At 42.8% G+C, this 23,340-nt stretch overlaps 1 protein-coding gene across 1 annotated transcript in view; it reads left to right on the top strand.

The window, feature by feature from the left end:
* Nucleotides 1-19,525, top strand: part of LOC138663503 (oocyte zinc finger protein XlCOF7.1-like) — a 55,789-nt gene extending 36,264 nt beyond the window's left edge. The window contains exons 2-7 of the mRNA XM_069749738.1: nucleotides 7,744-7,877; nucleotides 8,007-8,186; nucleotides 8,269-8,392; nucleotides 8,471-8,568; nucleotides 9,151-9,241; nucleotides 17,640-19,525. Coding sequence (XP_069605839.1) covers nucleotides 7,800-7,877; nucleotides 8,007-8,186; nucleotides 8,269-8,392; nucleotides 8,471-8,568; nucleotides 9,151-9,241; nucleotides 17,640-19,330 — 2,262 coding nt within the window. The 5' untranslated portion in view covers nucleotides 7,744-7,799 and the 3' untranslated portion in view covers nucleotides 19,331-19,525. The remainder of the gene's footprint in view (nucleotides 1-7,743; nucleotides 7,878-8,006; nucleotides 8,187-8,268; nucleotides 8,393-8,470; nucleotides 8,569-9,150; nucleotides 9,242-17,639) is intronic.
* The last annotated feature ends 3,815 nt before the right edge of the window (nucleotides 19,526-23,340 follow it).

Below are 23,340 nucleotides of genomic sequence, written 5' to 3'. Positions count from 1 at the left end.
TCAGGCAAGGAATTCCAGATTCTCACTGCCCTAACAGTAAAGAATCCTCTTCTGTGTTGGTGAAAAAACCTTCTCTCCTCCAGACGCAGAGAATGCCCCCTTGTGACCGTCACCTTCCTTGGTATAATCAGATCCTTGGAGAGATATTTGTATTGTCCCCTTATATACTTATATGGTTATTAGATCGCACCTCAGTCATCTTTTTTCTAGACTAAATACCGTATATACTCGAGTATAAGCCGACCCGAGTATAAGCCGACCCCCCTAATTTTGCCACAAAAAACTGGGAAAACTTATTGACTCGAGTATAAGCCTAGGGTGGAAATGCAGCATTTACCGGTGAATTTCAAAAATAAAAATAGATCATTATTTCCCCATAGCTGTGCCATATAGTGCTCTGCACCGTTCATATTTCCCCATAGGTGTGAACCATATAGTGCTCTGCACCGTTCATTGTGCCCCCTAGCTGTGCCATATACGGTGCTCTGCACCGTTCACTGTGCCCCATAGCTGTGCCATATACGGTGCTCTGCACCGTTCACTGTGCCCCATAGCTGTGCTGTGCCATATACGGTGCTCTGCACCGTTCACTGTGCCCCATAGCTGTGCTGTGCCATATACGGTGCTCTGCACCGTTCACTGTGCCCCATAGCTGTGCTGTGCCATATACGGTGCTCTGCACCGTTCATTGTGCCCCATAGCTGTGCTGTGCCATATACGGTGCTCTGCACCGTTCACTGTGCCCCATAGCTGTGCTGTGCCATATACGGTGCTCTGCACCGTTCACTGTGCCCCATAGCTGTGCTGTGCCATATACGGTGCTCTGCACCGTTCACTGTGCCCCATAGATGTTCCACATAAATTTGTGCCGCCGCTGCCGCAATAAAGAAAAAAAACCACATACTCACCTCCCTTGATTGCAGCTCCCGGCGTCTCGTTCCGGCGCCTCCATCTTCCCGGCGTCTCTGCTCTGACTGATCAGGCAGAGGGCGCCGCGCACACTGTATGCGTCATCGCGCCCTCTGCCTGAACAGTCAGAGAGCAGAGACGCCGGGAAGATGGAGGCGCCGGCCGGGAAGATGGATCGGCGCCCGGCGGCTGGAACGAGGACAGGTGAATATAACATACTCACCTAGTCCTGGCGATCCTCGCGCTGTCCCCTCCTGTCTTCGGTGCCGCAGCTTCTTTCTCTATCAGCGGTCACCGGCACCGCTGATTAGAGAAATGAATAAGCGGCTCCGCCCCTATGGGAGGTGGAGCCGCTTATTCATTTCTGTAATGAGCGGTCCCACGTGACCGCTGAAGAGAGGAAGAAACTGCAGCGCCGAAGCCCGTGGGACGGCAGGGACAGCGCGAGGATCGCTGGGACTAGGTAAGTATGCCTCAGCGCCCTCACCCCCTCACCCGCCGACCCCACCGCTACCGTGACTCGAGTATAAGCCGAGGGGGGCACTTTCAGCCCAAAAATTTGGGCTGAAAATCTCGGCTTATACTCGAGTATATACGGTAATCCTAATTTTGCTAATCTCTCTGGGTATTGTAGTTCCACCATCCGCTTTATTAATTTTGTTGCCCTCCTTTGTAATCGCTCTAGTTCCATTATATTCTTCCTGAGCACCAGTGCCCAAAACTGTACATATTACTCCATGTGCGGTCTAACCAGGGATTTGTGCAGAGGCAGTATAATGCTTTCTTAAATTTAAATATATCTGGAACTACATCTATTCAGCAGCACAGATTATATCCACATTAACCTGTTCATTCATCTACAGCATGGTCACTTGCTGACCCGTGGATCTGCTGCAGCGGATAACTTTATATGCTTTATCAAAAGCTGCATCTGATGAGTAGAATTTGATTATATCAATTCGCTTTGCGTTGGATAAGACCCTATTTGCGCTGATTTCTCCAACAGCATTCCTAAGCTTAGGAAGGTGACAGTCCATTGAGGTACAAGGCCAGTTAACCCAAGATTCAAAACCTGGCTTCTCCGAAATTCTCCATGGAGCCAGATGACCAGTGAGTTCCATTCCTGGCTTTCACAAATGTATCCATGAGGCTCAAGTGACCGGAGGGTCCAAATCCTGACTTCCCCAAATGTATCCATGGTTCAGTGCTGGTCAATGGAGCAAACCTGCATTCTTTCAACAGGGGTCATGTTCCCCTAAGCTGGCATCCTGTAGAATTAAATTCTGTGTCCCTTGTGATGAAGCTATGATGTCTTTATTGCTCTCCTGTAGAGAGAGTCTTTGGTTCTTTGGATGTCTTGGCTGAATATCTGTCTCATGTTACAGAGGCACCTAACCTCTTTTTATTGTTAAGAAGTGTCATTCAAGCCAGCATTCACAGGTAAAGGGGAAGAATAGTGATGAAATCAACTTGCATAATTTGATTATTTAATCCATTTGCATAGTTTTTCCTTCTCTATTTTGCAAGCCAACAAGCTATCTGGCCTGGACAATGTGTAATCAACATATCAGCAAACATCATTATTCAGTTATCCTGTGTCTTTAGTCATCCAGGATAACAGCACAAAATGTTACATCAAATGTCAACTTACAAGTCAATATTACAGGCTTATACAAACAAAAGACTGTGTTTTGACCAACAAGAAAGAAACACAAAAATTTAAAAGTTAACAAATAGATAAGTCTATTCTTCCCGGCTTGCTGAAAATAGATGTTTGGTTAATTAAGAAAAAAAGCTGTTTCATCACAATGGATTTATAACAATTTTTGAGATTTAATTTAATGTCGCTGGTAATTTGTTTCTCTTTGGATAACTTTGCTAGCTTGATTTCTTTTTTACATTTCTTATTTAGATCTTCATACTCCTGAAATGTTATTTATGTATTATTGTCTGCCATATAAGGTAATGCCGTAGCCATGTTGGCTTTACTGGGACTGGCTGGCCGCATCGTGTCACTGGGTTAATATAAGACAACCTTTTGAGCCTTGTTCTGAGAAAGACGCTTCATAGGTCACGCCCGGTCAGACTGTGACTTGAAGGTCAGAGATGTGTCCAGGTATCTTCTCAATGCTGTTCCTATTCCATTTGAGCGCTCTTTCAATCCATTTCAGCAATTTTCCTGCCCTCTTGTTAGAGTCTTCTCGAAAAAATTTTGAGTTTCTCATTGACTTTCATTATACTCCGTACTCGAGTCAAGCCTCTCCAACCTACTGGATTCGAGTAACGAGAACTTAAGCGTTTTACTAGATACAATTGATGACACTTCAGGGAATTTGCATGAATATATGGCAAATACTTGCTGGATTATCTGCTTTCAGGACTGGTTCCACCTGTAAATGCTATTAAAAAATTCAGGAGAAGATCCTGTCAAATTCGTGACATAAGATCCATCAGATGTCAAATGTCAGAACAAATGCATGTATGTTACATAAAAATAATACATGACACAATAAAACAAGAGAAAAGGGAGATAAACAAACAACCATCTCATGTCCATTGAATTACTGTATTATAAACCAATAATACTGGAAATATATTGCAAAGGGGATATGGCAGCCAATTCCCACAAAAAAAAAATTGGAAACACAGAATTAGAAATGATTCTTTCTCCGCAGTTTCCATAGGACTTAATACATTCCTGATTCCGGAGAGTAATAGAAATATGACAGAAAACAGAGGAAGAAAGTTCAGAGAAGAAGCTTCATAGAAAGATAGTGATTCCAGCACTTCACCAAGTAAATCCCACGAGAAATTTAGCAGGTAAAGACCCCAATATCCACAGGTGTCCCTTCTAACTGGGGGGAACTATCACCTCTAATAATCCTCGGACAGTTCTGACAATCACGGAAAAGTGCCCCTTTATGGAGGTGACAGAAAGTGTGTTTAGTCTCTTTAGCTTCATAGTATCAGCTCTAATCTAATGGTGAGATAGCGTTTTGCCCTGAAGAGTCACAGATTGTGGGGTTGTTATAAAATGTTATATTTAGGGGGTTTTGTGTTGTCTCCTTATTAGGGTATGTTCACACGTTCCTGATTTCCATCCTTTTTTTTTCAGGACTGAAACCGCAGCTCTTGGCAGAAAACGCAGGTCCTTTTTTTGGTCCTTTTTTGTGCTTTTTTGGTGCGTTTTTTGATGCGTTTTTTGATCCTTTTTTTTTATGCAGTTTTCTATGCAGAGTCTGTGTGTTTTCTAGGAAGTTTTTTAGGGTTAAAATGGCTGAAAATACCCTACCCCTAACCCTAACCCTACCCCTAACCCTATTCTAACCTTAGTGGGAAAAAAAAAAATTCTTAATTTTTTTATTGTCCCTACCTATGGGGGTGACAAAGGGGGGGGGTGTCATTTACTATTTTTTTTATTTTGATCACTGAGATAGGTTATATCTCAGTGATCAAAATGCACTTTGGAACGAATCTGCCGGCTGGCAGATTCGGCGGGCGCACTGCGCATGCGCCCGCCATTTTGCAAGATGGCGGCGCCCAGGGAGAAGACGGCCGGACGGACACCGGGAGGCCGGGTAAGTATAAGGGGGGGAGATTAGGGCACGGGGGGGGGGGGCATCGGAGCACGGGGGTGGGGCATCGGAGCATGGGGGGTGGGATCGGGGCAGCCACACTCCGCCCACGCACTTCCGCCCGCTTCCCCGCACTTCCTGCTGCAGCAGTTCGGCACCACAAACCGCAATAAAACCCGCAGATATATTTTTGATCTGCGGGTTTTACTGCGGGTTTGACCTCACAATGGAGGTCTATGGGTGCAGAACCGCTGCGGCTCCGAAAAAAGAAGTGACATGCTCCTTCTTTTTTCCCGCAGCTATTCAGCGCGGCTTTTTTTTTCAATTCAGGATCATGTGCACAGCGGTTCCTGTTTTCCATAGGGTACATTGTACTGTACCCTGCATGGAAAACAGCTGCGGAACCGCAGCGGCAAAAACGCTGCGGTTCCGCAGTAAAAAACGCACTGTGTGAACATGGCCTTAGAATCACAATACTTTTGTTCCTTTTCCGCTGATAGATACAAACAACCCAACAATGAAAGACGGGAACCAAGGAAACCTGTATTACTCTCATAGTACCGTGCCCCTTTCTTGGCCCCCAGACACAGTATAATGTTCCCACAGTACCCCCCACAAATTATGATAGTACAAGATGTCCCACACAATATTCGTCCACCCAAACCACTAGATAATAAATCATCACTTATCCTATTCTTGATACCGTACAGTGCCAGTTTCATGGCCCCCACACACAAACAGTATAATTTTTCCACAGTACCTGCATCCCCAATTTTTTTAGGATATTTTTCATGTAATATAAAGAAGCCTACAAAAAAGCTATTAAAACCTAATATTAAGAGAAAATAAAACACTGTAAATGGAGATAATGACATCAAACAACTCCTGTCTTGTTGTTCTTACAAACAAGCTTTTATAAAAGCCTCAAACTTCTGTGTGTGAATCAGACATGAGATATAACGTGATAGAAGATTACAGTGCGGGGAAGACGGGAAACATTCATATAGACGGCCGGTGGGGATGGAGTCAGTGACAGACTCTGGAGAAATATGTTTCTAGAGCCGTAGTAGAAGATGAAGATGTCGTCCTCATTATGAAGTAGTTATTTCTCCTGTCACGTGTAATGAATATCTCATGCATTATTACTAATCCCAATTCCAGTGTCGGTAAATGAGACGAGAATTAGCGTTATGGAAGATGAGTCTATGAGAAACGTATTCAGCTGCCGACTCCGAGGAAGAAGCTCCTTGTTGTCTGTGGCCTAAATCCATAGGTTTTATCAGTAGATGTCAGGGAAGCAGGGCCGGCGTCAGCACACGGCGTACCCGGGCAAGTGCCGGGGCCCTGGCGAGACAGGGGGGCCCATTCAGGGCCGGCGATAGGGACAGGTAGCTGCTTAGGGCCCCTGCTCCCTCAGGGGCCCTCAGCTAGCGGCACATCAGCAGCCGCTATGGGGCCTCTGTGAGGCAGGGGGGCCCGCCTTTCGCCAGTGCCAACTCCTCCGCCACCGCATTGAACTATGCCGGCATCTGCCGGTAAGGTTCAAAGCAAATGATGGAGGAGAGAGCGTCACCTGTCGCTCCCTCTCCCATCATTCCCCACTCTGCCTCTGACACTGCCGCTGCGGTTGCACGATGACATCATCCCGCACTCGCTGTGTGTCAGGCAGTGCAGCGGCAGCTGACCAAACCGGAGAAGGGAGCAGCGCGGGCACATTGAGAGGTGAGGAGTGTTTTTTTTTGTTTTTTTTTTTGTTTTGTTTTTTGTAACAATAACAGTGAGTACTGGACTATTCTTGGAGGGAGGGGGGCTGTGCTGTATACTACATGTCTGTGCTATATACTACATGGCTGTGTTATATACTACGTGGGCTGTGCTATATACTATATGGGCTGTTATATGCAACGTGGGCTGTGCTGTATACTACATGTCTGTGCTATATACTACATGGGCTGTGCTATATACTATATGGGCTGTTATGCTACGTGGGCGGTGCTATATACTACATGGCTGTTCTATATACTACGTGGGCCGTGTTATATACTACTTGGGCTGTTATATGCTACGTGGGCTGTGCTATATACTACATGGCTGTTCTATATACTACGTGGGCCATGTTATATACTACGTGGGCTGTGTTATATAATATGTGTCTGTGCTATATACTATATGGGCTGTTATATGCTACGTGGGCTGTGCTATATTTTACATGGCTGTTCTATATACTATGTGTGCCGTGTTATATGCTACGTGGGCTGTTATATGCTACGTGGGCTGTGCTATATACTACATGGCTGTTCTATATACTACGTGGGCCGTGTTATATACTACTTGGGCTGTTATATGCTACGTGGGCTGTGCTATATACTACATGGCTGTTCTATATACTATGTGGGCCGTGTTATATACTACGTGGGCTGAGTTATATAATATGTGTCTGTGCTATATACTATATGGGCTGTTATATGCTACGTGGGCTGTGCTATATTCTACATGGCTGTTCTATATACTATGTGTGCCGTGTTATATACTACGTGGGCTGTGTCATATAATATGTGACTGTGCTGTATACTATATGGGCTGTTATATGGTACGTGGGTTGTGCTATATACTACATGGCTGTTCTAGATACTACGTGGGCCGTGTTATATACTACTTGGGCTGTTATATGCTACGTGGGCTGTGCTATATACTACATGGCTGTTCTATATACTACGTGGGCCGTTTTATATACTACTTGGGCTGTTATATGCTACGTGGGCTGTGCTGTATACTACATGGCTGTTCTATATACTACGTGGGCCGTGTTATATACTACATGGCTGTGTTATATGAGATCATGAATCGTGGTATGTGTTGAAGGGGGGGCCCACTGAGACTCTTTCGCCTGGGGCCCTCAAAAACCTGGAGCCGGCCCTGCAGGGAAGAACGCTGTATGTTGTAAAATAATAAAAAATACCATTGCTGCTTGGGTCCCCCGCCAGTCTCTGTATTTCCAAGTCATTCCCAACGCACTTGTGATTCCTACAGCCAATCAGTTGCTGAAGCAGTAAGAAACATAGCCAGTCATTGGGATCATGGAAATGTCTTAGCCATCAATTCAACTTATGTTCCAGTCCATAAAAGACTAGAGAATACAACATCTACACGTTCTATCTCCTCATGTGTTTCCCTTATTATCTCCAATAATTGTATTATTACTCAGGATTTAATGATGTTACAACGTCTCATCTTCTCATTCAGGTCTCTTCAATTCCAGATCCTCTCAGTCAAGATCATCTATATAAGACAATTCTCCTGAATTACCCATCAAGAATGGATATAGACAGAGACAAGATGGTGGAGAGGATATTACACCTCACCCTAGAGATCCTCTTCCGGCTTACTGGAGAGGTGAGAGATTCTGATGACGTCACATTACCTCATTCTTATCTATGAGAATAACAGATGGACAGAACTGGAGAGGTGAGGAGTCTGGAAATGTCTGTAGTGAAACTTATCAATGTGTCTCTCCATAACCAGGATTACACAGTAGTGAAGAAGACCTCTAGTGAGCGATGTCAGGATCCTGTGTCTGAGGGATGGGGAAGACCCATGAGTCCAGTCCTAAGGCCTCCATGTAACCCCCTGGTTTCTGAGGACATCAATGACCAGAAGATCCTAGAACTCACCTACAAGATGATTGAGCTGCTGACTGGAGAGGTGACTCTGCTGGGAATGTTGGGACATTTTACAGTAATGCTATGAAGGGATCAGGGGATGACGGTATCATTGTATGTGTCAGATTCCTGTAAAGTGTCATGATGTCGCTGTCTATTTCACCATGGAGGAGTGGGAGTATTTAGAGGGACACAAAGATGTATACAAGGAAATCATGATGGAGATTCCTCAACCCCTAACATCACCAGGTAATAGACTAAATACACACAGCCTATAATTATCTGTATGTAAATAATGAATTCAGTCCCTGTATGTGTTTCCTCCAGAACTATCAAGTAAGAGGACAGCACCAGAGAGATGTCCCCGTCCTCTTCTTCCAGAGGACTGTAACCAAGAAGATCCCAATGTTCCTCAGGATCATCAGGTAGATGGAGAGAAGGTGTCATGAGATCTCCCCCATGATGTGTAGATGGCGAGGAAGGTCTTGTGCTCAGCTTTGTTTTATCCACCAGTATTAGGCTATGTGCACACGATGCGGATGTGCTGCGGATCCGCAGCGGATTTTTCTGCTCAGAAACGCTGCAGATCTGCACTGTGATTTACAGTACAATATAAATCAATGTTAAAAAAAAAGCTGTGCACATGGTGCGGAAAAATCATTGCGGAGTTGATGCGGATTTAAAAGAAGTGCATGTCACTTCTTTTGTGCTGATCTGCAGCGTTTCTGTACCGCTCCATGATAGAAATCCGCAGTCGCAAAAACTGCAGAAAATCCGTACTAAATCCGCACAAAATCCGCATAAAAACCACGACAAATCCGTGGCTGCGGATTCTGCCAGGAGATGCGGATTTTGTGCAGAAAATTCTGCACCACTTTTCCTACGTGTGCACATTAGCCTTATATGTTTTATACTTGTGTAATGGGAACGGTGGAGATGGAAGGATTAGAGCTGACCATAGATGTGACTTCTCCATCTGTGTGTGACTTATACAATATTTGTTTCAGGGTGAAGATCTGACCCATATTAATACTGCAGAGACATATGTGAGGGGTGATGAGCGGTGTAAAGAGGAGATTCCTACATATGACTACCCAGGTGAGTAGTAACCACTAAATGCAGAGAAGTCACAGATTCTTCTCAGTCACCGGCTGTGGCTGCTTTATCGATAGTCTGTTCTGGTCGTATCACAATCGTGTGATCATCATTTTGCCTTTAGACCAGAACATTCTGCTCTATTTGGAAATGTTGAAATTACTTTGTGAAATAAAATATAGAACTTATAACCTGGAGCATCCAACTACCCCCCGGGGATTAGTAGTCACTGACCATTACCTGCCCAGATCTGTAAACTACAAAGCCAAATGACATAGAATGTGCTAACAAGTAAGAAAGTCACTTGAAGAAAAATATTATAATGGGCCTGTAAGAGAAAGCGGAGGGTAATGATGCTGTTGGATTCCTAGAATCCTGATATCTTATTGGATGAATTTACCTTCTTCCTCTTCTGTGCTGATGAATGTGATCATATGGTCCCTACAAGACCAGATCCAGTCTTTCTGGCCAAACTTTGCTTTTATGATCAACAACATTAAATGTGCAGTCAGGGCCAAGTGTGAATTTCTGTTCAATAACAACAGAGTTTCCCTTTATCATGACTTTTCAATTTCTTTAAAACCAACTAACTTTAAGGAGGATTATGATAAACTACACACAAAATATTACACTTATCCCATGATATATCTCTAAGCTGTGCATGGCTGATGGCTGTAATATACATTTATTCACGCCTGCAGAAGATGATGGCATGGCTCGAGCCCTGGTTTCATGGATTCACTCCACGTCATAAATTTCAATTTGTTTTCTATCTTAAAGAATTCAGATTACTGCACAATCTCTCCTGAAATGGGGAGCACTAATACGTTCTCTTCTCTTATCAGTAGATGTGTTATTGTCTATAGTCACAGATTTTGACTACAGTAGTTAGTTCCCAAAATACTCTGATAACCAGTTCCTGCAGTCAGTTTTATGTTCCTAATCAGGGTTCATTTTTCAAATCTGACGTGTGTCACTTCAAGAGGTGATAATTTTAGAATTCTTCAGAAAATATAAGCCCAAATTTTTTCACTTTTCACAAAAGGTAATATCAAACAGATAGACCTCACACATTATTTTACAACTTCTCTTGTATCTGACAATTCCCTATATACAGTCATGGCCAAAAGTATTGACACCCTGCAATTCTGTCAGATAATACTCATTTACTTCCTGAAAATGATTGCAAACACAAATTCTTTGTTATTATCCTCATTTAATTTGTCCTAAATGTGAAAAACACAAAAAGAATTGTCCTAAAGCCAAATTGGAGATAATTCCACACCAAACATAAAAAAGGGGGTGGACAAAAGTATTGGCACTGTTCGAAAAATCATGTGATGCTTCTCTAATTTGTGTAATTAACAGCACCTGTAACTTACCTGTGGCACCTAACAGGTGTTGGCAATAACTAAATCACACTTGCAGCCAGTTGACATGGATTAAAGTTGACTCAACCTCTGTCCTGTGTCCTTGTGTGTACCACATTGAGCATGGAGAAAAGAATGAAGACCAAAGAACTGTCTGAGGACTTGAGAAACCAAATTGTGAGGAAGCATGAGCAATCTCAAGGCTACAAGTCCATCTCCAAAGACCTGAATGTTCCTGTGTCTACCGTGCGCAGTGTCCTCAAGAAGTTTAACCCCTTAAGCCCCGGGGGTGGTTTGCACGTTAATGACCAGGCCAATTTTTACAATTCTGACCACTGTCCCTTTATGAGGTTATAACTCTGGAACGCCTTAACAGATCTTGGCGATTCTGACATTGTTTTCTCGTGACATATTGTACTTCATGGTAGTCGTAAAATTTATTCGATATAACTTGCGTTTGAAAAAAACGGAAATTTGGCGAAAATTTTGAAAATTTCGCAATTTTCCAACTTTGAATTTTTATGCCCTTAAATCACAGAGATATGTCACGCAAAATACTTAATAAGTAACATTTCCCACAGGTCTACTTTACACCAGCACAATTTTGGAACCAAAATTTTTTTTTGTTAGGGAGTTATAAGGGTTGAAAGTTGACCAGCAATTTCTCATTTTTACAACACCATTTTTTTTTAGGGACCACATCTCATTTGAAGTCATTTTGAGGGGTCTATATGATAGAAAATACCCAACTGTGACACCATTCCAGAAACTGCACCCTCAAGGTGCTCAAAACCACATTCAAGAAGTTTATTAACCCTTTAGGTGTTTCACAGGAATTTTTGGAATCTTTAAATAAAAATGAATATTTAACTTTTTTTCACACAAAATTTATTTCAGCTCCAATTTGTTTTATTTTACCAAGGGTAACAGGATAAAATGGATGCCAAAAGTTGTTGTACAATCTGTCCTGAGTACGCTGATACGTACATATGTGGGGGTAAACCACTGTTTGGGCGCATGGCAGAGCTCGGAAGGAAAGGAGCGCCATTTGACTTTTCAATGCAAAATTGACTGGAATTGAGATGGGACGCCATGTTGCGTTTGGAGAGCCCCTGATGTGCCTAAACATTGAAACCCCTCACAAGTGACACCATTTTGGAAACTAGACCCCCTAAGGAACTTATCTAGATGTGTGGTGACCACTTTGACCCACCAAGTGCTTTACAGAAGTTTATAATGCAGAGCCGTGAAAATAATTTTTTTTTTTTTCGCAAAAATGATTTTTTAGCCCCCAGTTTTGTATTTTTACAAGGGTAACAGAATAAATTGGACCCCAAAAGTTGTTGTCCAATTTGTCCTGAGTGCGCTGATACCCCATATGTGGGGGGAACCACTGTTTGGGCGCATGGCAGAGCTCGGAAGGGAAGGAGCGCCATTTGGAATGCAGACTTAGATGGATTGGTCTGCAGGCGTCACGTTGCATTTGCAGAGCCCCTGATGTACCCAAACAGTACAAACCCCCCACAAGTGACCTCATATTGGAAACTAGACCTCCCAAGGAACGTATCTAGATGTGTTGTGAGAACTTTGAACCCCCAAGTGTTTCACTACAGCTTACAACGCAGAACCGTGAAAATAAAAAAAATCCTTTTTTTTCCCACAAAAATGATTTTTAGCCCCCCAAATTTTTATTTTCCCAAGGATAACAAGAGAACTTGGACCCAAAAAGTTGTTGTCCAATTTGTCTCGAGTACGCTGATACCCCATATGTTGGGGTAAACCCCTGTTTGGGCGCACGGGAGATCTCGGAAGTGAAGGAGCATTGTTTTACTTTTTCAATGCAGAATTGGCTGGAATTGAGATCGGACGCCATGTCGCGTTTGGAGAGCCCCTGATGTGCCTGAACAGTGGAAATTCCCCAATTCTACCTGAAACCCTAATCCAAACACACCCCTATCCCTAATCCCAACTGTAACCCTAACCACACACCTAACCCTGACACACCTCTAATTCTAATCCCAACCGTAAATGTAATCCAAACCCTAGCCCTAGCCCTAACCCTAATCCTAACCCTAATGGGAAAATGGAAATAAATACATTTTTTTTAATTTTATTATTTTTCCCTAAGGCTAGGTTTCTCATTACGTTAGGGCAATCCGATTAGCGCTAGCGGATTGCGCTAACGCAATTTTTTTTTAGATGTCACGTTTAGTGGTCGCGTTAACGTCCCCGCTCTGGCAGATCGGGGATCGGACCTCAGGCGCTGCAAGCAGCGTCCGAGGCGCGTCACAAAAGAACGGCACCTTGCTAGCTCGAGCCGAAAATGGCACGCGCTAGCGATGCGCTACACCCGAAAATCACATTGCTGTCAATGGGTGCGCTAACGGACCCGTTGCACGGCGTTAATTGCGACATTTTCGCCGTGCAACGCTGTCCGTTAGCTTTAACCCATTAACGCAATGTGAACCTAGCCTAACTAAGGGGGTGATGAAGGGGGGTTTGATTTACTTTTATAGCGTTTTTTATATCGGATTTTTATGATTGGCAGCCGTCACACACTAAAAGACGCTTTTTATAGCAAAAAAGTTTTTGCGTCTCCACATTTTGAGACCTATAATTTTTCCTTATTTTGGTCCACAGAGTCATGTGAGGTCTTGTTTTTTGCGGGACGAGTTGATGTTTTTATTGGTAACATTTTCGGACACGTGACAGTTTTTGATCGCTTTTTATTCCGATTTTTTTGTAAGGCAGAATGACCAAAAACCAGCTATTCATGAATTTCTTTTGGGGGAGGCGTTTATACCGTTCTTCGTTTGGTAAAATTGATAAAGCAGTTTTATTCTTCGGGTCAGTATGATTACAGCGATACCTCATTTATATAATTTTTTTATGTTTTGGCGCTTTTATACGATAAAAGCTATTTTATAGAAAAAATAATTATTTTGGCATTGCTTTATTCTGAGGACTATAACTTTTTTATTTTTTTCGTTATGATGCTATATGGCGGCTCGTTTTTTGCGGGACAAGATGCCGTTTTCAGCGGTACCATGGTTATTTATATCCGTCTTTTTGATCGAGTGTTATTCCACTTTTTGTTCGGCGGTATGATAAGCGTTTTTTGGCTCGTTTTTTTTTTTCTTACGGTGTTCACTGAAGGGGTTAACTAGTGGGACAGTTTTATAGGTTGGGTCGTAACGGACGCGGCGATACTAAATAAAAACATTTTTTAGATAAAGAAATGTATTTATGGGAATAATATTTTTTTTTTCTTCTTTATTTATGAATTTTTTTTTTTTACACTTTCACTTTGTCCCAGGGGGGGACATCACAGATCACTGATCTGACAGTGTGCACAGCAATCTGTCAGATCGGTGATCTGACAAACAGCCGTGCAGGATTACAGAGCTGCAGCCTGCTCCTGACCCGGAAGTACTCCCTGCAGGACCCGGATGCAGCCCCGTGGCCATTTTGGATCCGGGGACTGCAGGGAGAAGACGCTCGGTACAAGGTGAGTACATCACCGTGTACCGATCGTCTCAGGGAAGCCCGCAGGGAGCCCCCTCCCTGCGCGATGCTTCCCTGTACCGCCGGTACACTGCGATCATCTTTGATCGCGGTGTGCCGGGGGTTAATGTGCCGGGAGAGGTCCGTGACCGCTCCTGGCACATAGTGCCGGATGTCAGCTGCAATAGGCAGCTGACACCCGGCCGCGCTCCCCCCTTAATCCCATATGACGTACTATCCCGTCGGTGGGAATTAAGGCCACCCCACCTTGACGGGATAGTACGTCATATGGGATTAAGGGGTTAAAGCCCATGGCACTGTGGCTAACCTCTATAGATGTGGACGGAAAAGAAAAATTGACAAGAGATTTCAACGCAAGATTGTGCGGATGTTGGATAAAGAACCTCGACTAACATCAAAACAAGTTCAAGCAGCCCTGCAGTCCGAGGGTACAACAGTGTCAACCCGTACTATCCGTTGGCGTCTGAAAGAAAAGGGACTGTATGGTAGGAGACCCAGGAAGACCCCACTTCTTACCCCGAGACATAAAAAAGCCAGGCTGGAGTTTGCCAAAACTTACCTGAAAAAGCCTAAAACGTTTTGGAAGAATGTTCTCTGGTCAGATGAGACAAAAGTAGAGCTTTTTGGGCAAAGGCATCAACATAGAGTTTACAGGAGAAAAAAAGAGGCATTCAAAGAAAAGAACACGGTCCCTACAGTCAAGCATGGCGGAGGTTCCCTGATGTTTTGGGGTTGCTTTGCTGCCTCTGGCTCTGGACTGCTTGACCGTGTTCATGGCTTATGAAGTCTGAAGACTACCAACAAATTTTGCAGCATAATGTAGGGCCTAGTGTGAGAAAGTTGGGTCTCCCTCAGAGGTCATGGGTCTTCCAGCAGGACAATGACCCAAAACACACTTAAAAAGCACTAGAAAATGGTTTGAGAGAAAGCACTGGAGACTTCTCAGGTGGCCAGCAATGAGTCCAGACTTGAATCACATAGAACACCTGTGGAGAGATCTAAAAATGGCAGTTTGGAGAAGGCACCCTTCAAATATCAGGGACCTGGAGCAGTTTGCCAAAGAAGAATGGTCTAAAATTCCAGCAGAGCATTGTAAGAAACTCATTGATGGTTAACGGAAGCGGTTGGTCGCAGTTATTTTGGCTAAAGGTTGTGCAACCCAGTATTAGGTTGAGGGTGCCAATACTTTTGTCTGGCCCATTTTTGAAGTTTTGTGTGAAATGATCAATTTTTTGCTTCATTCTCTTTTGTGTTTTTTTATTTAAGACAAATTAAATTAAGATAATAATACCAAAGAATTTGTGTTTGCAATCATTTTCAGGAAGAAACTGAGTATTATCTGACAGAATTGCAGGGGTGTCAATACTTTTGGCCATGACTGTATGATTGTACATTACTGTCTGGGCACATTTCAGGGTTGAGAAGGGAAAGAGCGCCATTTAGCTATTTGAATCCAGATCTTACTGGAATAGCTTGCAGACACAAAGTATTAGGAGCAGTGTTTGTGGCCACCTATCAGCTCAAAAGATGGCCACCACAAACCGGCTTGGCGCTATCTACTCCATCTTCCTGATCCCAGGGATTGTCTTGCTCATTACCCATTAACACCTCTACATGGATCTGGACTTACATAGAGACCCACCTGGCTTGGCCCACAGTGTTGCCTGTTGTTCGGTGGTGTGAAATGGGAAGAACAATAGTCAGGTAGCCGGGTCAGAACCAGTAAGGCAGAGAAAATACAAAATCAGAAGACATAAGGGTAGTCAGCAAACAGGCCGGGATCACAACAGGAAACAAATACACAAGCTGTCAGCTTAACATAGAGGACCAAACCAAAGAAGAACAAGGCTGTATCTGGCAGCTTCCTTCAATATGCTTCGAGCTTTTGTAGAATATGGTGCTATCCAATTGGCTGTATAAGGGAGCAGATTACTTCAGCTGGACAACACATACACCCTTACTGCCAGACTAAAAGGTACTACTTGTCCCAGGCACCCTAATCTTAGTGGCTGAATCGAGCCTATGTCGTCCAGAGCTTCTGGTACCAACGTCTACTCCATTTCTAGCACGGCCAGCCATATGAATAAGGACAAGCCTACTGACATCATAGGGGCAGATCCTAGAAGAGATGTGACACACCATCTGCAGAAGCCCTAATACGACAACATTTCAGAAAATCAGAGCTGTAGGAATCCCCATAAAATGACTCCATTTTGGAAATTATAACCCTCAGAGAACTAATCTATTGGAATAGTGGCAATTTTTGATTCCATAGGCAATTTCCGGAAATTAGCACACAGTGGATGTAGGAGAAAACAAATGGCAAATATGCAATAAAAGAAAAAAATCAACACCGCTGAGACCCAAAGTCTGTACCTCCACCGCTTAATGCCTAAATAAACAAGAACCTCAGGTGCAAAGATAATGTAAAATCCAATACAAGAAAAAATAGGAATGCACTCACCGATCTGTTGAAGCAAAAAAATCCTTTATTGGGACATGTGCAGGAGACGACAGGGAGAACGTGGAATAAAAGAACGACGATCGTAGGACCCGTATTAGGACCCGTAGAAGCGCAGCAGCGCGAAACGATTGTCGTCCTTTTATTCCACGTTCTCCCTGTCGTCTCCTGCACATGTCCCAATAAAGGATTTTTTTGATTCAACAGACCAGTGAGTGCATTCCTATTTTTTCTTGTATTGAATGGCAAATATGCCATTTTATTTCCCAACACATAGTGCGCTGATTGTGCTCCAGGAGACACACACACCGTAAATTAACCCATTACTTGCCAAATTAGAAATTTTCATTTTACAGATTTTTCAGAAAAGGGCGTCCCAATATTCAATTAAAAATTACAATGACATGATTTCCTATTTTGAAAACATTCATTTTACAAACACAACACAAAAAATTGGACCTAATTATAAAAATTATAAAATCTTAATTGCTAGATGTAAAAGATTAGGCATCCCAAAAAAAGGATATTGGTAGATAATGGGTTAAGTGGGTTCGTCTCACTAGAGTAATGCCAAATACATGTGGTTTGGGCATACTGAAAGGCTCAGAGGTGAGGGGGAAATTTGACTTTGGGAGAGTGGTTATTGCTGGATTGGTTAATGGAAGCCATGTTAATTTTCAAGAGCCTTTGAGCCACTAATAATGTGGAAACCTCCTGTTTTTCCACTGACAGATGATGGACCTGAGTGGGGACTTGTTTTTTGTTAGATGAATAGAAGTTTTTATTCGTATTAGGTTCGTCAACATAATGTTTCTGTGTGGCTTTTTGTTCCATATTTGGGAGGCAGAATGAACAAACAGTTGAACACCACGCTCCTCTGGTTCATCCTATTAGATTTTCTATTAGACTGTGAGCTGTCCTTGTCTTGGTGAAGAATTCAATGTTTTTACATAACTTGCCATTGTTACAGACAGTTGACATAGAAATGGTAAATAACATTCAAGATATTTTATTCAAAAATAATAACTGGTTTATATCTTGGCAGATGACTGTACCTGGAGATCAGAGGAACAGCTGACGTCTTTAATTTTTAGATCGGATGATATTGAGATCCCACTGGATACAATTGAAGTTAATGCCATTACTCCAGCTATACCATCATCCCTTCACAGCAAAGACCTATCAACTGATCCTTTGAAACAGGTCCTGTCTTCTGATGCATTGGCGACAACTAAGGAAAATCAGAGTCACAAAATAAACATTAAAAACGGAAATACTCCTAAATCAAAGAAGCCATTTTCATGTCCAGAATATGGAAACAGTTTTCACATCGAAAAGTCTTTTCCTAAACATCCAAAAATTCGCACAGTGGAGAAAAGATTTTCTTGTTCCAAGTGTGGAAAATATTTTAAACATAAATATTATCTTGTTAGACACCAAAGAAGACACACAGGGGAGAAGCCTTTTTCTTGTGCAGAATGTGAGAAATGTTTTAAACATAAATCGGCTTTGGTTAGGCACCAGAGAACCCACACAGGGGTGAAACCTTTTTCATGTTCAGAATGTGGCAAATGTTTTAATCAGAAATCAGTTTTGGTTACGCACCATAGAACCCACACAGGGGAGAAACCTTTTTCATGTTCAGAATGTGGCAAATGTTTTAATCAGAATTCGGCTTTGGTTACGCACCAGAGAACCCACACAGGGGTGAAACCTTTTTCATGTTCAGAATGTGGCAAATGTTTTAATGAGAAATCCGGTTTGGTTAAGCACCAGAGAACCCACACAGGGGTGAAACCTTTTTCCTGTTCAGAATGTGGCAAATGTTTTAAACAGATATCGACTTTGGTTACGCACCAGAGATACCACGCAGGGGTGACACCTTTTTCCTGTTCAGAATGTGGCAAATGTTTTAACAAGAAATGGAATCTTGTTAATCACCAAAGAACCCACACAGGGGAGGCTTTTTCCTGTTCAGAATGTGGGAAATGTTTTAATCAGAAATCGGCTTTGGTTACGCACCACAGAACCCACACAGGGGTGAAACCTTTTTCATGTTCAGAATGTGGCAAATGTTTTAAAGAGAAATCAGTTTTGGTTACGCACCAGAGAACCCACTCGGGACAGAAGCCTTTTTCCTGTTCAGAATGTGGGAAATGTTTTAACCAGAAATCAGTTTTGGTTAAGCACCAAAGAACCCACACAGGGGAGAAGCCTTTTTCCTGTTCAGAATGTGGGAAATGTTTTAAACAGAAATCACCTTTGGTTACGCACCAGAGAACTCACACAGGGGTGAAACCTTTTTCTTGTGCAGAATGTGAGAAATGTTTTAAACATAAATCGACTTTGGATGCACACCAGAGAACTCACACAGGGGTGAAACCTTTTTCTTGTGCAGAATGTGAGAAATGTTTTAAACATAAATCGTCTTTGGTTACGCACCAGAGAACCCACACAGGGGAGAAGCCTTTTTCCTGTCCAGAATGTGGCAAATGTTTTATTCAGAAATCAGTTTTGGTTATTCACCAGAGAACCCACACAGGGGAGAAGCCTTTTTCCTGTTCAGAATGTGGCAAATGTTTTAATCAGAAATCAGTTTTGGTTACGCACCAGAGAATCCACACAGGAGAGAAGCCTTTTTCCTGTCCAGAATGTGGGAAATGTTTTAAAAAGAAATGTAATTTTGTTATACACCAAAGAACCCACACAGGGGAGAAGTCTTTTTCATGTTCATAATGTAGGAAATGTTTTACACTAAAATCATCTCTTTAACATCAGAGATGTCACAAAGGGGAGAAGCATTTTTCATGTTAAGAATGTTGGAAATGTTTTAACCAAAAATTGTATTTCTTAAAGGGGTTGTCAATTACTAGGACAACACCTTGTCATTCCTCATGTTTGTCCTCTTTCAAATAAAAACACTCATATTCATTTTGCATGCCTGCGCTGTTCAAGGGTCTTAGCAGTCGCGTTCCCGGGGCTCATGTGAGGTTGCTACATAAGACAAGCCCAGCGCGGAATCAGCACTGAAAATAGATTACTAGAAAATCATATTTTGTTGACCATCAAAATAACTCAGATGGGGCGTGGCTAAGACACTGAAGAGAGCAGACGTCCAGCACTGAGCTCTCTCATTACCAGCTGGCAATGACCGCCCACAACCACGACCTCTTCCACCAGACTTCCTCATTCTTGGAAAAATTTAACCAAACTAACAAACGGTATTTGGTACTGTAAAACCAGTTACAAGGTGTACGCAAACTTGTTGTGAATTTAAATCTCCCTTTATAGGTGTGTGAGACTGCAGGGAAAATCAGGCCCACTGTATTACAGTACACAGCTTCAGTGGCTGACAGATATGCCACTAACAGGACTGACGCAGATGCACACACTGGAAATAAAAATCTCCCCTTTTTTTTTTATATGGGAGACTAGTGAATAAATCAGGCCCACTGTACTACAGTATATTTTCTGTGGCAGAAAATGAATGACAGATCCCACAGACAGGACTGGCGCAGATGCACAGATTTGCCAATATTTATCTCCCCATTTTTATTTTTTATGGGAGACTAGTGAATAAATCTGGCCCACTGTATTACAGTATATTTTCTGTGGCAGAAAATGACTGATGGATACCACAGACAGGACTGGCGCAGATGCACAGATTTGCCAATCTTTATCTCTCCTTTTTTATGGGAGATTAGTGAATAAATCAGGCCCACTGTATTACGGTTTATTTTCTGTGGCAGAAAGTGGCTTGAAGATAGATATATATATATATATAAAAAGGGGGACTGTACTATAATTACTATCTCCAGGGGCGGATTATCAGGGGGTCAATATGGGCGGTAGCCCAGGGCCCAGTGGTCTGGGGGGGCCCTGGGCTTCCGCACAGATTGACCCTCCGCTAATCGTCTGTGAATGCCCGCCGCCGGGCCGGCATGTATGTGCCCCCGGACCCGGTGGGCAGAGAGAGGGGGCCCGCATCGGGCCCCTTCTCATCTGCTCACCAGGGCCCTTCCGGCGCTGCGGCGGTTTCCTATTGACGTGCGGAAGAAATGATGGCGGTCTGTGCTGGATGAAAGATGAAGGACTTCACCTAGAGACGTCACTGGTGAGTCAGTGTTACCTATACACTGACACTATACACTATACTATATACAGAGGTCCTGTGTACAATTTCACCAGTGATCACTGTATTGCCTATACATTATATACAGAGCTCCTGTGTATAATACCACCAGTGATCTCTGTATTACCTCTACACAGACTCTGCATACTAAGTACAGATCTCCTGTGAATACTGGCACTTATGGTGATAGTATTGTGTTATTTTTTTTTATTATTACTGATCAGTATTGTAGTATTCAGTCACTATGTGGTGGTAAGTGGTCTGGAAATGGTGTTGTTGTATTTGTCCCTTGTATGTGCTATTTAGTCACCAAGTGGTAATATGTGGTCTTGACATGGTGCGGTGGTATTTGTTCCTTGTATGTGATATTATTCGATTACTTTGGTTGTAATTTGTGTGAAGACACAAAAGAGAATGGTAAAACCAAAAACACTCAGTTTGAAAAAATGTTTGCAGTAATCCGCAAGTGCTAGTAAAAGATGTAAATAACAGGGTATTTGGTTGATACGTTTTTTGCAAAAAATGTATACTAAGCTGCTCTACCAATCTTCACGGTATACCCTTATCAGAGCAGTCCTAACTAATGTATGCAATCCCTATCTGATGTATTTAAAAACCTGATCATCTGTACATTACCTGTGTGAACAGGGTTCAGAGAGGAAAAATCCATGTGTGCATACATGGTAGAACAGCTTTTGTGCAGCTAGCCCAAGAGGAGTGGTGGAACTCCCCAGTCTTGTAGACACGAGAACAATTATGGAAACAGGAACACATGGGCTACCTGCACAGAGAACAAGTCTGTAAGAACATGTTCACACACCACCAAGAAACCTGAAGACACAAAAGAGAATTGTAAAACCAAAAACACTCAGTTTGAAAAAATGTTTGCAGTAATCCGCAAGTGCTAGTAAAAGATGTAAATAACAGGGTATTTGGTTGATACGTTTTTTGCAAAAAATGTATACTAAGCTGCTCTACCAATCTTCACGGTATACCCTTATCAGAGCAGTCCTAACTAATGTATGCAATCCCTATCTGATGTATGCAATCCCTATCTGATGTATTTAAAAACCTGATCATCTGTACATGTAATTTGTGGTCTGGTCATGGCGCGGTGGTATTTGTTCCTTGTATGTGATATTATTCGATCACTGTGGTTGTAATTTGTGGTCTGGTCATGGTGCGGTGGTATTTGTTCCTTGTATGTGATGATATTGGTCAAAATATACCTAAATTGTATTGCAGATTTTAACAAATATTTAATAGGTTACAGTAGAGTAGGGCCCGGCCATTTTTCTGGAATAATCTGGTTCGGGTATGTCACATGACCCCCGTCACATGACCCCCGTCACATGACCCCCGTCACATGACCCCCGTCACATGACCGGGGGGGCCCACAGTGTCTGAACAGCCCGGGGCCCTGGCTACCCTTAACCCCTTCATGACCTTGGGATTTTTAGTTTTTCCGTGTTCGTTTTTCACTCCCCTCCTTCCCAGAGCCATAACTTTTTTTATTTTTCCGTCAATTTGGCCATGTGAGGGCTTATTTTTTGCGGGACGAGTTGTACTTTTGAACGACATCATTGGTTTTAGCATGTCGTGTACTAGAAAACGGGAAAAAAATTCCAAGTGCGGTGAAATTGCAAAAAAAAATTGCAATCCCACACTTGTTTTTTGTTTGGCTTTTTTGCTAGGTTCACTAAATGCTAAAACTGACCTGCCATTGTGATTCTCCAGGTCAGTACGAGTTGATAGACACCTAACATGACCAGGTTATTTTTTATCTAAGTGGTGAAAAAAAATTCCAAACTTTGCTAAAAAAAAAAATTGCGCCATTTTCCGATACCCGTAGCGTCTCCATCTTTCGTGATCTGGGGTCAGTTGAGGACTTATTTTTTGCGTGCCGAGATGACGTTTTTAATGATAGCATTTCGGTGCAGATACGTTCTTTTGATCGCCCGTTATTGCATTTTAATGCAATGTCGCGGCGACAAAAAAAAAGGTAATTCTGGCGTTTTGAATTTTTTTCCTGCTACGCTGTTTAGCGATCAGGTTAATGCTTTTTTTAGTTGATAGATCGGGCGATTCTGAGCGCGGCGATACCAAATATGCGTAGATTTTATGTTTTTTTTTTATTGATTTATTTTGATTAGGGCGAAAGGGGGGTGATTTAAACTTTTATATTTTTTTTATTTTTTTAACATTTTTTTTTTTTTACTTTTGCCATGCTTCAATAGCCTCCATGGGAGGCTAGAAGCAGGCACAACGCGATCGGCTCTGCTACATAGCAGCGATCTGCTGATCGCTGCTATGTAGCAGAAATGGAGGTGTGCTGTGAGCGCCGACCACAGGGTGGCGCTCACATCCACCGGCGATCAGTAACCATAGAGGTCTCAAGGACCTCTATGGTTACAATGGAGACGCATCGCCGACCCCCGATCATGTGACGGGGGTCGGCGATGACGTCATTTCCGGCCGGAAGCGGCAGTTAAATGCCGCTGTCTGCGTTTGACAGCGGCATTTAACTAGTTAATAGGTGCGGGCAGATCGCGATTCTGCCCGCACCTATTACGGGCACATGTCAGCTGTTCAAAACAGCTGACATGTCCCGGCT

Source organism: Ranitomeya imitator, chromosome 2 (assembly GCF_032444005.1).
Source record: "Ranitomeya imitator isolate aRanImi1 chromosome 2, aRanImi1.pri, whole genome shotgun sequence".
In the NCBI taxonomy this organism is placed as follows: Eukaryota; Metazoa; Chordata; class Amphibia; order Anura; family Dendrobatidae; genus Ranitomeya; species Ranitomeya imitator.
Note: the sequence above shows the minus strand (reverse complement) of the source record. Positions and strands in the feature narration are given on the sequence as shown.